The sequence below is a fragment of the Chroicocephalus ridibundus genome, chromosome 2 (genome assembly GCF_963924245.1).
Source record: "Chroicocephalus ridibundus chromosome 2, bChrRid1.1, whole genome shotgun sequence".
In the NCBI taxonomy this organism is placed as follows: domain Eukaryota; kingdom Metazoa; phylum Chordata; class Aves; order Charadriiformes; family Laridae; genus Chroicocephalus; species Chroicocephalus ridibundus.
This window is the reverse complement of record NC_086285.1, coordinates 3680011-3694087: the sequence shown is the minus strand read 5'-3', so window position 1 is coordinate 3694087 and position 14077 is coordinate 3680011. Positions and strand designations below refer to the sequence as shown.

The 14077-nt window shown below is 42.7% G+C and overlaps 1 protein-coding gene across 22 annotated transcripts in view; it reads right to left on the bottom strand.

Moving 5' to 3' along the window:
* OBSCN (obscurin, cytoskeletal calmodulin and titin-interacting RhoGEF) overlaps window positions 1–14077 on the bottom strand; it is a 200494-nt gene that overhangs the window by 25282 nt on the left and 161135 nt on the right. For 20 of the 22 annotated variants that reach the window (XM_063324255.1, XM_063324262.1, XM_063324258.1 and 17 more), the window contains 4 exons: window positions 5199–5456; window positions 2647–2770; window positions 2176–2309; window positions 1708–1820 (listed from right to left, as the gene is read on the bottom strand). In XM_063324255.1, coding sequence (XP_063180325.1) covers window positions 1708–1820; window positions 2176–2309; window positions 2647–2770; window positions 5199–5456 — 629 coding nt within the window. Of the gene's footprint in view, window positions 1–1707; window positions 1821–2175; window positions 2310–2646; window positions 2771–5198; window positions 5457–7567; window positions 11942–14077 lie in introns of those variants that run through there. The other 2 variants (XM_063324276.1, XM_063324277.1) reach the window with 1 other exon arrangement.

Sequence of the window (14077 nt, the reverse complement as noted above, 5' to 3'; positions counted from 1 at the left end):
CTAACACCGTGGTAGGAGTACAGGCTTGGGAGGGATCACCAGGGCTATGTGGTCTATTCTTTGGTTCTCCCAGCTCACCACGCCTGGGCAGCCAGCCCCGGGAGCACGAGGATCAGCTATTTTGCTTCTGCTTGGTCTCCAGCTTGTGCTGGCACTTCTGCTGCTTAACATATTCATAAATGCTATGAAAAGAGGGGTACAGGAGGGAGCACGTGTGACACAGAGAGTAGACTATGAAGATTTGCAAAAGGACCTTATAAGACCACCTGACTGGGCAGTAAAATGCCAGATAAATGTATATAATACAGAGAAATGTAAAGTGATGTAGCCCTATGGCCCTGCATGAAGCGTCGGGCTCCGAGATCTTCCTTATTACATTGGAGCAAAACTTTGCGTTACAGTAGATCACTCCATGGCAGCACCAGCTCAGGGCTTGGCGGCAGTCAAAAAGTACCAGATGTTAAAGATTATTAGGGAAGAAATGAAGAACAAGACAGAAAGCATCATCTTAGAAATCCTCGGTTTGCCTCGTGCGTGGTGCTGTTGCAGCAATGTTCTTTCTGTAACAGCTTCCAGATGAGGATTGAGAGAGGAAGTTGGGGCTCTTCGGCCTCGAAGGGAGGCTCGATAGGACACGATAGAGCTGTTCAGAATTATGAATAGCCGCGTGAGTGGGCAGGGATTAACTTCTCCTGGTTAATTCCTCACAAATCTGTACAGAACTGCCCAAAAGAGGTGGCACTGCAGGCAGCGCACTGTCGTTGGGTTGAACCCCTTGTCAAAGGACGCTGTACGTGCAAGACATTTGCATGGGTGCAAGAGGAGACCAGATAAGCACGTGGAGAGCTTTACTGTGGGTTAGTAAATACATAAAAGTTCAGCTAGCTTGGGATAACTCAGAGCTGAAAACGTCAGAGATTGGGAGAATATTAACAGGGTGTATCGTATATTCTTGTCTTTTCTTGTTCTTTTCTATGTGTTCAGGTGCGTGCCTGTCTGTGTGTTATTGTGTGTGTGGGAGGGAGTTCTTTGCATTTTGGCTTATTTTTCAAGGTTATTTTACTTGTCTGAGTAGCTTATTCTTGCACTTCCCACACAGAAGATAGAAAAAAAAAGGGAATAAAACTTTTGCGTACAAACCAGTTTGTTGGACAGAGAGTTACAGACAACCATCACGGAAAAACAGTGGCTTATTTCAGGGCCATGACCATATTCTGAGGAATAATAAATGATTTCTCTTTCTTTCCATGGGATAGTCATTGTCCTTAGTCACACTCATTTTACCAATTAGCTACAGAAAAGATACAGAGCCTGGAAGTCACATTGAGAATTGGAATAATCCACTCTTAATCCCATCCCCGACCCCAAAATTACAGCATGCATCTTGACGGCTCTCAGACAGGCCACCAATCTCCTCTCCTGCCCATCTTGGTCCCCAAAACCATCTTGGTCGCCCTCTCTGGGCACTGGAAACAACAGAGGGTGAGATGCATGGTTGGTGGTTCTAGTGAGAACTGCAACTCTTTCAACAAAGACTATAAGATCTATAAGACTGTAAGTCAACAAAGACTAAGATCTATATCTATCATATAGATATGATCCAGAATCAATGTGAGATGAAAGAACAAAATGAATTCCACACGGCAATACTGCCCTCCAGTCCCTTCTGTAGCCCTCATTCTCAGTCAGAGAAGCGCCTGCACTTACCTTAAACCACAAAACGGTAGGCTGAGGGGTTCCTTCAATGACTGCCTGAAATTTGGCACGCTCCCCAGCATTCACCTGCACATCCTCTATTGTCACTTGCATGTAGGGAGGACCTGGTGAGACACAAGGGTTTGCCGCAGGCACAATACCACGGCTTTGTTCGTGTGCTGATGTAGGTTGAGTTACTCAAATGGGATTTACAGGACTGGCCATTGAGCATGTGACATTAGCTTAGTGTCAAATCAAAAGATATCACAGCAATCACACACACACACACACAAATTCTTTATACTGGCGTTACTTTTAGGCTTCGTATCTTCACGCTTACCTGTTATTTTTTTGCTTAGTAAACAGTTATGACTCAAGAAATAGAAATACTTTAAGAAAACAGTCATCAAGGGCTATTACCGAAAGAAAAGACAATGACAATCATGGGATGTGGGAGAGGGAAACAAGACTCTTCCTTACTTGTTGGGGTCTTCTGCTCAGTTTTATACACGCAGGTTCTTTCTGTGGTCTCAATATAAACTTCACTGTGTATGTCCCAGACCGCATCTCCTTCTCTTCCGTACCAGTCGCCTGCCCCTGCAGCTGGTGATGTTCTTTCATGAAGGCCAAGAGAAAAGATCATTACACAGTCACGTACAACTACAGAGATACAGGATTTCACCTGCCATCGATCTGTGCATTTAACCACCAGACAAATCACTATTTACTTAAAATTAATACAAGAAGAATTTTGTTTTGGGGGAATTAATTTCTCTCCAACACTTTCTATCCTTCTTGCACAAAGCATGTGTGAACAGGATTCTAAAAGTAATAACAAACCTACAAGAATCAGTTGAAATCACCACCTGCTTTCTCCACCGTGGAGGACTTGCTCTTCTTGCAACAAAGTCTGCCGCATTCAGAAATCTGTGCTTTGGGGTGGGTATTTACCTGGTAATAGGAACGGTGCGCTCCTGAGTGCTTTCATCTCTGGCAGCCGTGTCATCACAGGGAGGACCGGGGCTGGGCTTTGGCACACTTGTTTCTTCAGCTGGAATCTGCCTTTGTGCTTTGCCTGGCAGCAGAAATAGGGCAAGTTAGACACGTCCCCTATGACAGCACACCTGGAACGCAGAACAAACCTTTGGAGCCATCTCTAGTCTGCCTTGTGTCAGAACTGAGTCCATCTGACCTCAGCTGGGTGCAATCACTGAAGCTAAGAGGAGAATTTGAGCCTTTTGAGAAGATGACAAGAAGCAAAGGGTTTGAATAACATCAGAGAGACAATGGTGGCACGTTGATGACTGGGCAAAACTAACTTTTCGGTAAGAAAACACATGCAGACCCAAATAAGACAGACAGTAGGGACAAGAAGAAAAAGGATGACTGGAAGGATAGTGTGAGTTCAGTGCATCCTTTATAGGAGATACTTTGGGTTTGAGTTCCATGATGAAATTATAGAATCATTTGGGTTGGAAAAGACCCTTAAGATCGAGTCCAACCATTAATCTAACACTCAAGTCCACCACAAAACTATGTCCCTAAGCACCACATCAACACCTCTTCTAGATACCTCCAGGGATGCTCAGCGTTAGCTTCGTACACAGAAATGTTTCAATTAAACTTTGCATTACGAGAACAGTTCTTGACTCCCTGGTGCAATCACAGACAGCATCAGTGAAATGAGTCAGCTGATGTCACTCTAAAACTGGTGGCCAAGGCAGGCCCTGGCTGGGGTACAACTAATACGGAGATAATGTGGAGGCATGCTAATATAGAGGACCTGGTGATGTTATAACATCAGCATTGGTACACCTCCAACGGGTTCTTTGAAAATTTCCTTGTACAACTCTAAGTTACACCAGAACAAGGTTTGACATCTCAAGCTTATTGGAACAAAGAAAATAAAATGATGGTGCAGCCTGATGGCAGTTCAGGTATTGCTCTCCTTTCATTATTAATTTTTTTTATCAGATATATGTTCAAAAACTGGTTTGATCTGCCATTCCAGAAGTACCTGGTTGTCTTTTGGTATTAACCATTGGAATTATCCCATAGGATAAAGTGCATCATCTCCTTTTTCACCTGAGGAGAAAAGGTTAAATCAAGTGGAGCCTTCTCCCCAGAGGGAAGGGCATTTTTGAGGAGCACTCTAGAGATGTTTGGTGCCAGCTGGTTTTGGAAAAAAGCCACAGTTTCTAGAAATCACATGAAACAGCTCTATTGGGATGGAAAACATGGTTATTCAAGGCATTACTGGTGGAGTCAGAGATCCCAGGTGGGTGGGATTGTGCTTTCCTGTTGCCAGCCCTATTGAAATATTTGCCTTCTTTTTATTCAAAGCACGTGATAATAAGGACGGTTGTCAAGTCTCCATCTTATTAAAATAATTCCTCATATTAATGACATGTTTAGTTCTCTCAGCTGAAAGGACTGCAAAACCATCTCATTCGCTATTCTATTACCTCTGTAGTTATGACTAAGGAAATAATCTGCTACTTGACATTTTACTTATGATTTTTGAGTCATCCCGCTTCATGGGAGGATTATTTTCACAGATGATTTACTACTAGAAAGAAAAAAAAAAGTTTTAAAGCCCTGTCATTTTTTTTTAATGCAGTTATTTTGGCTCTGATTCCATGAAACGCTTCTATCCTTGTTATGTTTTACACAAGAATATTTTTTTTTTTAACAGCATCTGAAGTTTGAGAGCTCAAGGCTACTTGACATTATCCTTTTAAGGTGACACTGATGGAGGATAGTTACTCAGACTTGACACAGAGACAGATTAGACAAGGTGTTATTGCAGAAGTAGAAGGAAGAGAGGAAGGGTAGCCTTTTATCCATTTTTTCCTCAAAGCAAAACAAAACAAAACACCAATGCAAAGACGAAGAACTTGCCTCCTGTCAAAACACAGCCACACACATAATTACATTAAGTCACACAGAAACCGTTAAGGAGTTTGTCAAGGCTCCAGGACCAGTGAAATGCAGGTGAACCTGATGTGCCCAACATCCTAGAAAGACTCCGTCCATTGATACAGGGGTGTTAAACACATTTCCAGCTTGTTTATGGTAAACAACAAAAGAAAAGCAACCTCCCTTACCCACCCCACCAAATCAAAGCCAAAATGACTTCTACAAACTTAAAGGAGGAATCCCATTCCACCTTCTCCCCCAAAAACCGTGAAGCAAGCCCATGGTCGAAAGACCAAAGGTGGAAAAATCCCCAATCTCTCCTTTTTGGTCAGGTGGTGAACCAAACTCTACTTCAGGCACAGTTTTCTAACACCTTCTGTTTCCAGAAAGATCTGCTCCAAAGTTGTGTCCAACTTAACCCCAACCCACAGTCCTACATTTTTTTGGGTCTGAACGTCCTTTCTTAATCTGCAACTGCTCAAAATGAGATAGAAAAATGAAGGAAAAATATCATTATTGGTGTGTTCAATATATTTGTCTCTTTTGACCCCACGGGACATTTTATAGATTCATGCCAAACCTACCATGACCTGCAGCAGTCTGGGTTTGGGTACTGGCTTCATGAACTAGCACAGAGGGCCTGGCTGCTGTTTCTGAGTGGTCTGAAGGAACAGACCCAGGAAGGCCAAGGCCACTGGCTCCTCCTCGCATGCCTGGGGGAAGAGTCACCAGCAGTGATGCCGAGTCCACGAGTTTTTTTAGAGCTGTCTTGATCTCCTTATCAGCACGCTGAAGCGAGGCCTGGACAGAATTCTCCATCTCTGACTGTGGGGAAGTCATTCCTACAGACAAAAAGAACAGCTTTTCTCTCTTCAGGGTAAAAAGAAAATAGCAGCATCATCCAACCCATGGAAATAATTGCAATTGTATCATTTTCCCCTTCTAGAGGAGAGAGATGATGCAGAAATGCTTATTCCAGCAAGAGGGAACATAGCTAAGACTTAAAATAAGAAGGCTGAGACAACACGCTTCAGAAAGACGTATCTCACCAGGTTTGAGGACACCGTGCCACACTGCGTCACACCGCACACACACCCAGCCTCTCCCCAGACAGCAGAATGAAGTATCCTTTTCCCAACTCAACCCTACCTTGGCTGGTCTGTCAAAAATACCTTTATTAAGATGAATGAAACGAACTCAGCGGTGACCCATTGCACTGACACAGAGCCTACGTGCAAGGAGGACATTATTCTCACAGGAAAAGAGGAGGAGTGAGGAGGTACCAGCCTCACCGGTGACTCTGGAGAAGGGCAAGGGAAAGAAGGGAAGGCTGCTCTCCTTCATGAGCCTGTAAGTCTGAGAGGATGGCAGAAAAGCTACCACTTGCAGAATAATGTATTTGTCCAACTTTGCGATATTTAAATGGTTTCGCTAGGCTTTGCACTGGAAGGTACCCGAGACTTTTAAATTCATATTGGACTACACCTTTACAAGATACTCTAGAAGCAAGGCCACTCGGTCTGTACAGTAACACACAGCGGTTGTGTATAGGAAAGCATTATAGAGAGGAAGATACAACTCCTGCCTCAAGAAACTCGTGGTCCCGAAGGCAGAGAGAAGTCAAAAGCTTTCCACACATAAAAATGGATTTCCAAGCATACATCTTTGCAGAACAGACACCCGGGAGATAATAACCATGGTCTCGTCCCTAGTCAGCGCTGGTAAAAGAAGCTAGGCTAGGATGGGACCTCAGGAGCTTGTCTCATCCAATCTCCCTCCCAATACACCTTCCACAAAACTTGAAGAGGCACAACAAAGGAATAGATGATATCGATGGAAACCCTCAAGTAACCATAAAGACAGATAAAATGAACACCAAATTAAGACAATTCATCATGTTCATGACATGATGGCTTGCGAAGCAAGAGTGCGAACTTGAACCATCATGTGGTTCAAGAAAAAACCAGAGCTCTTGCACACAAACAGCTCTGACCTACTGTCATTGACACAGGAGCGTGTCCTGTAGATGTTTTTATTCTGCTCCTTTCCTTGCCTTAGGGAAGTAAATTCCCAGGAGAGACCTTAGCAGGTAGAGCTGAAGGTTACGTTTGGATCAGCCCCCTTTGAAGATGTCTCACTTGATTTTTGTTTTCAACCTCCTCCCCATGAGCATAGTGGTTGTGAAATATCTCCGTTCTGGGTTTGTTGATGGAAAAAACAAGTTTTCCTCACACGATGCCCCAGATTGCCCATCAGTGTTCAGCAGCACTGGGCTGGGTGGAAGATCTTTAAATATTTCCCCAGATAAATATTTTGATTCCCTGGTGTTCCTGTTGGGATTGCCACCAACTAGTGCTGTCCTACGAGCTGGGCAGCTGCCAACAACCGCACCACTTAAAAAGGCTTCTCTCAATGAGAAAATACATTCACACTTTATATATATGTGTATATATATATAGTTCATACATAGCCATAGTTCTCCCCCTTGCTGCTAATACCACCACTTTCCTCCCTGTTTCCATCCTGTTTAGGGATGCTACACGCTATGAGGCACTTCAACATTAGCTGAGGTACGTCAAAATAACGCTGCAGTGAGGACACAACTGTGATGAACAGCCTGTTTCCCAATTCTAAAATCTCAGCCATGAACATTTCCACCCCACATGTCCTTCAGCCGACGACCAGGAACACAAGACTGACGTGTATTTTGAAGTTTCAGCTCATCCTGGGAGAAGGACCCAAGAGAAGAAGCATTGTTCAGAATTATTGACTAAAACCAGGTTCTTTCATGTCAACACTTCTGAAAGCGTCCATAAGAAGCTGAGCTTTTATGGAAGCTGAACCCAACCGCATTCTCGGGTTGCAACCAGCTCGTGCTAAAGTCAATGGGAAAAGTGTCTGAGCTGATGGACTACTGAGTGCCATGAACAGAAAAGAACACAAACCCAGTGAGTTCAGTGACAGCAGATGCAAGACATTTATTGATATAAACTCAGCATCTAACAGCATATCTTGCATTTGATTTTTTTTTTATTTGGGTTTTTTTCGGTGTTATTTTTTTTTCTTTTTTTTTTCTTTTTGTATCTCAAGCAAACTGAAGTTTCCACTTTATTAATACTCATTCACCTGCAGGAATTTTAGTAAAACATTCTTTGTATTAAAATTTTTAATACAGCTGTATGTTTTCATCTACAAGAAATAAACCCCCACACATCTCATTAGTTATCTACATAGTTTAATCACTTACAAGCATTATTTTTAACCTCTAGGAGAATATTTTGAAAGTATATGTAATGAACTTTTCATAAACCTTTCAGTTTTTGAACAGAGTCCTGCGTAGGATTTTAAAAATTCCTTTCAAATTATTCTCTTTTGCTTAAATTTCAGAAGAAAATGTAAACGGATGTTAATTGCTTTGGGCTAATGAATCAAAGTATAATTATTTCTTCTATGACCATCTGAACTGCAACCTTTCAGCTGCATCCTGCAGCTGCAACCTGAGCAAACCTCCGCCATCCTTTACCCATCTTTATTAATTTTTGATTAACACTATATTTTTGAGGACTATCGTAGGGCAAATTCTTTTCTCAGCAGTATCTTTGTAAATCTGAATCAAATCCACTTCTTCCTGTGGAATTATTCTAGAATGATACCAAAATAACTGAGATCAGAATCAGGCCCAATAAAAAAAAAGAAATATTTTCAGTTTTGAAAGTATTTCTTTGTTGTACGTTTGTTACTTTCCAATGTACAGTGCAATATATGAAAAAAGCACTAATATATATCCATCGTATCGCGTAATTATAAAACAAACAGTATAAACCAAGGAGATGTTATAAAAAATGGGAGAGTAACATAAAAGAGGCTTGATTTCTTTCACCACATGTAATCACTGGAAAAGCATCCTAAATCACAAGGGTAGTGCACAGGATATTACGCATAACGCCCTGTGTGGATATTGAAGGTAAAAGGCTGTGAAATCAATGTGTTCATTGTAGTCAGTACACAATCAAGGTGCAGCCACAGAAGGAAAAAAAATAATGTATTCTTTTCTACAAGCACCTTTCGTGAACTCAATCCCTGTTAGCAGGAATATTGCCTGGAGGACTCCAGAACAAGCTTCACAATTTTACCTAGCTGGGAAACACTCAGGCAACATCACACATCAACATTTCCAAGCCCAAATCTCACTCAATCCTCTCGCTTCATGCTAGTCAGAAATGTAGCGTTTCTGGTTTCCCTGCACCCTCTAAACGAAAATGTTTTCTCTAGCGACAGCGCTACACAACTGAGCTGGGACAAGGTGTCGGGACTTTTCACCCCACATCTCTGTCTACGATAGAGAAGGCCAGTGCCTGGTCCTACCGAGATCAAGGACAAACTCCAGCTGATTTCAACTGGGACCAATATTTGGGCCTGTGAGCTCATTTCTTTCCAGCGTTGAGCAACTCAAGGAAGGTCTGTGCAACAGGAATGGACCATGCCCAGGGTATCTTAGCCTTCCCCGGGAAATCAGCGCTTCCACTGAGCTGCCAAGCTCCAGAGAAACTCAACAGAAGGCAATACCTCTACAAGACAGCTCCACGAACACGGTTACAGTAATATGATGAAATTGCAACTGGCAGTGCTTCCAAGCAGCCCAATACTTTTATGGTAAATATTTTTTTTCTTTCTTTCTTATTTTGTATATCTGTCTTTGTGCTCCTGCTACTTCACCATAGCTCAGCAGTGAATTCCCCTTACCACATATAGGAGACATCATCCATCAATCTGTTAAAAGTGATGTTTCACCACTGGCGCGTACAGGAGACCAAATATTCTTATTCTTCCAGCAATATTTATTGACAAAGACCACATTTACGGTTCTTCATGCACGTTAGCATTTTATTATAGATGCAGAAGTAATTTTGTGCAGCACTTTAATCTTTTGGTGCACGTTAGGTAAATCTATCTTTTTAAAGATATGGTTTATAAATCCACTACACTAGAATGCAATATAATGAGACCTACATCTTTAGCCAACTAGGAAGTGGACTTGAAAATAGCAGTCATTTTAAAAAGATGGTCTTTTTTACTTAAAGCAGAAGAGAACAACGAAATCCTTGCTTCCTCAAGTCAGTGGGTCTTTCACCATTGACTTTAGTCAAATTAGGATTTCAACCGAAGGGTCTGAGCGGCCCTCAGAAATGCAATATTTTCTATACTTTTCATTCTGTGGCAGAAGTTTAAGATAATGTAACCAGACTGTGCATGTTGAAAGGTTTATGAAGAAATTTTGATAGAGCTAATTGGTGTCAAAAGTGTACAGCAGACTCAAAGCAGTGTGGAGCTTCACGACCTTCGGGCGCACACAGGGCCAGGAGATTGCTTGAGCTGGAACCAGTCCTCCTACCCTGGGGCTGCTGAAGGATGCTGAAAAGCTTAGGTAGTTTCACCTTCTTGCCACACCATAATTTACAAATCGGCACTTGAAATAAATTTTAAGTTCATGGACAAAACCGTACTTACTCATTTATAGTTCTGTCATAGGCAGGAGAATCAGGCTTTACCTAAACCTACCATCACCTCCCCACTATGGAATGATATATGTTCACCTCAATCAAAGCTTTTAAAATTACAAACTGTTCTGACAGACATGTTCCCTTTGAGACTGGAAAAGCTTGACTTATCGTATTTAAATATTTTAAAATATATTTTCCTCAAAGATATTCTCTCATACATGTTACCTTGTAATCTTTGCCACCAATTCCCCTCACCTACAACAATTTTGATTATTTTTATTTTTTTTTTTTCTAAAACGCTGCTTTCTTTTGTGTTGAAAATTATGCTTGTATCTGCTCAGCTTTGGGAGAGGTCTTCTGTGCTGATGTGCAAGGTAACAGGCTCGCCAACAGTCCCGTAGCTGAGGGTTCTCGTGGAAACTTCAGTTTTAAAGCTTGACTGTCCATTGTCTGCTGAGAGCTGCACTTCAGTGCAGAAAGATGGTTTCACTGTGAAGGAAGGACCAGGAGAAGCTGTTGCTGCTGCATGCACTCCAGGTGTCATGGCCATGCAGGTGTCACTCACATGGAAAGAGATGTTTGAGGAGCCTAAAGACTGCACACCGGTTACTCTTGATGCTGACATGAACATGGCCCCAGGAACGTGCTCCTCAAACTGGCTGAAAAATCTTTGCGTGGGGTTGGAAACCACAGGTCTCCCCAGGTTCAGCAGCACGGGTTTCCCAATCATTGGCTCGTTGATCTCTGTCTGGAGCACGGAGATCTCACAGGGTTTGTCTGTCCTGGGGTTCTGACCATCACACCCATAGGTCTCACCTTCTTCAGGAACATAATCTTCAAGATCCTCCAAAGTTAATACTTTGCCATTGTGGGTTAAGATTTTGCGGTCCCGGGTGCTAATGTCATCTGTCTGTAGTTCCTCTGGTTCATCAACTATAACGATATTATCCTCTTCTGGAAGAACATCCTGTATTACTTCAGGTACCCCCTCTTCAAGAGGCCAAGATATGTCTAATTCATCTGCTGCTTCTGTAACCTCTGGACTCACTGGTGAGAACAGAAGTTCCTGCTGGTCTGCAGCAGCTGTCTCAAAACTGAAGATCAAAGGCTCGCCCCCACAGGCAAGCAGCGGGGAAGAAACGTCTGACCCATAGTGAGCACTTGTTTCCTGTGGGAAGCTCTTTCCTTCGGTTCCATAATCCATAAATGAATTATTTCCTAGTTGTTCGGACGCACATGGGGAGCTTCTGTCTTCGGTGCTGACTTGAGGTCCTTCCTGCTCAGTTGCATACACCAAGGGCTGGATATCAGCTTCCGAGAGAGTGTCATTAGGCATAGATTTTGACTGTTCCACCAATTTATTGTTGGAGTTGTTTGTGTTTGGATCATCTTCTGGGGAACGCCTAGGCCTTGGGCTGGGAAAAGTGAACGTTAAGACCCCGGAGTCATCTTTTTCTTGTTTTACTGGGGAAGACCCTCTTTTCCTTGTAGGTTTTGGTGATTTTTTCACCTTGAATTCAATTATTTCCTCCACTTCAACCCACTTGGGCTTTTTCTCTTCCACCTTGGTCTCTATGACAACGTCTCTAGCTGCTGCTCCTTGCCTGTCCTCTGGTTCTGTGACAAAAAGCATGGGAACGGCAGACCTCGATGCTGCCTCCTGCTCATACCTGTGGACAGGCTGCCTGATCTTTGAAACATAAACCGGCTCTGGAGTTGGCTCCGCTCTTGGGGAGCGGGAAGGTGAATGACCTGAAGAAGAACGTGCAGGAGAAACCCTTCCCCTTTGTCTTGGGCTCTTCACCACAGTGGTTATCGTTTCCTCTCTGATGACAGAAAGCGTTGACATGGAGTTGGCAGGAAGACAAGACTTTTTGGGGAGCCACACTCCATCAGCACATGCCATTGACTGTCAAGGTGCTTACAGTGGGTTAGTTTTGTGAGCACTCCAGCTTTTGGTGAAGCGTGTCATTTTGGAAGGGATACACACGCAATGCACACACCCACATGCCCATCTCCACTCACTTTCTGAGCCAGGAAAAACCTCCGTGCCCCTTCCCCCAGGTGGATCTCAGCTCCATTAACCTCCTTGAGTGCGTGGACATATACAACGAGTACGTCCAGATGAGAAATGTTCTTCTGGATGCTGCTATGTTTGATGTCCTTTTGTTGACCACTTGCTACGGTGCTTTGGACCCATAGAACATTTTCACCCAAAGATTTTAAACACTCAAGGAGTTTAACCTTTTTCTGTGTGTCTTTGGCTCAAGTCCTGGCTTCATCAAACACAATGGCAAAATGCCCTTTATTACAACAGGGTCAGCAGTTTCTTCTTTTTAAATAAAGTATCTTAACTATATTTTGCCGATCAAAGACTCTTTTGAGACCAGAGATCTGCTTTTTCACATGCAGAACAGTTACATTAAAAGGGCATTAAGCTTTTGGCGAACAGGAAAAGGAAGTTAGAATATTTCCTGCAGAAGTCACCTATGCCAAAATGTACTGATTTTTACTCTTCATAATACCGCTATTGCAGACACAGCCTGATCCTGCTACCACGAATTGGCACAGGAGTACCAGATCGATCTGGGATGCACGATGATAATTTCTCAGTATATTTCTGCTGGCCTTACTTCAGATTTTTTGATGCATCCAAAGCAGTTGGGACTTCTCAGCATCCCCGTATAGATACACAGCTTGAGTCTAAGCAATCTTCTGCTCCCATCCCAGGACAAACTTTGACTTTCAATGAGCTACAGATGAAATTGGATCAAATAGATTTAAAATCTGTGGACAGGAACACCTAAACCCAGACTTGAATGCTCTTAAATTTGTATGTTTAACGTGGATTTTTTCCTGCAGATTTTTCAGTGGTGTTTCTTACGTGGAAAAAATTGAAAGTAAAGACATCGCTGTCCTTGCAAGCACAAGGAAGCTCAGACACAGATCTGCGATCTGCTCAGACACAGTGAGATTTCTTTTCTACCAGAGCACCCTCTCTTCTACTGCTCATTTCCACTGCTTTACTCTTTCCCCCGAGTTTTCTATAGTTTTGCTATAAAGCTTTAAGGTTTATGCAGTGCCTTCATAGTGGCCACGGTGCCTTTCAGAATTAGATAAAACTAAATCATTTTAGATAAAGATGAGAATGAATCCGTGCGTGCTTGTGCTAGACTTTGCCCTACATTGCGAAGTTAAAACGGTTTTTTTTGGGGGTCTGGGACCTGCGTATATAGACATTGTTCAACACCATCTTTAAATTATCTGTTATTTTCTGCTAGCAGTTTCAAAGCTGTTTCTCAGCTCATTACACATTAAGGAGAGATGGAATGTGCCCTTAGGGGCTTCTTCCCAAACTTTACCTCATCACTATCCCAATTCCAGCTGAGGTCTACTCTAATGAGTTCGTGACCGCATCAACTAGCAAAAGGAGGGGAAATTCTGTTGTTCTGAGATCCTGCTCATAAACGTACCAACCTCCTTTGGGGCTCCAGCCCTTAATTTAGGAATCACTTCTTGAGCCATCCAAAGCAACACTCTATGGAATTTACGTGTCAGAAATTTAGAAATCAGCTTAACTGATGGTAATATTAGTTTAATATTATATAATCAACCGATATTAATGCTGCTGCTTGTGTTTTGGAACCGTAAAGGTATAAGGAGGACAACTGGCTGACTAAGGAGGGATGTGAAATAAAAGCATCCCTCCAGGTGATTTACAGGCACAGAGATGTAGAAAGATGGGAGTTACTAAGCCTGAGACATGCTCTGGCTCTGAGTGATTCCTTCCCGCTCAGGACTTTCTTGGGATGTTTTTGAAAATGATATAAAAAGCATTTCTCTCTTTAGCTACCCCACTGGTATCTGAACCCCGGTCCTTGAGACAGCATAGGCAGAAACAGCTTCATTTTCTGGTCTTTGCAGGGTAAGAGAGTCTAATGACTGGAGATGTTAACTGAACT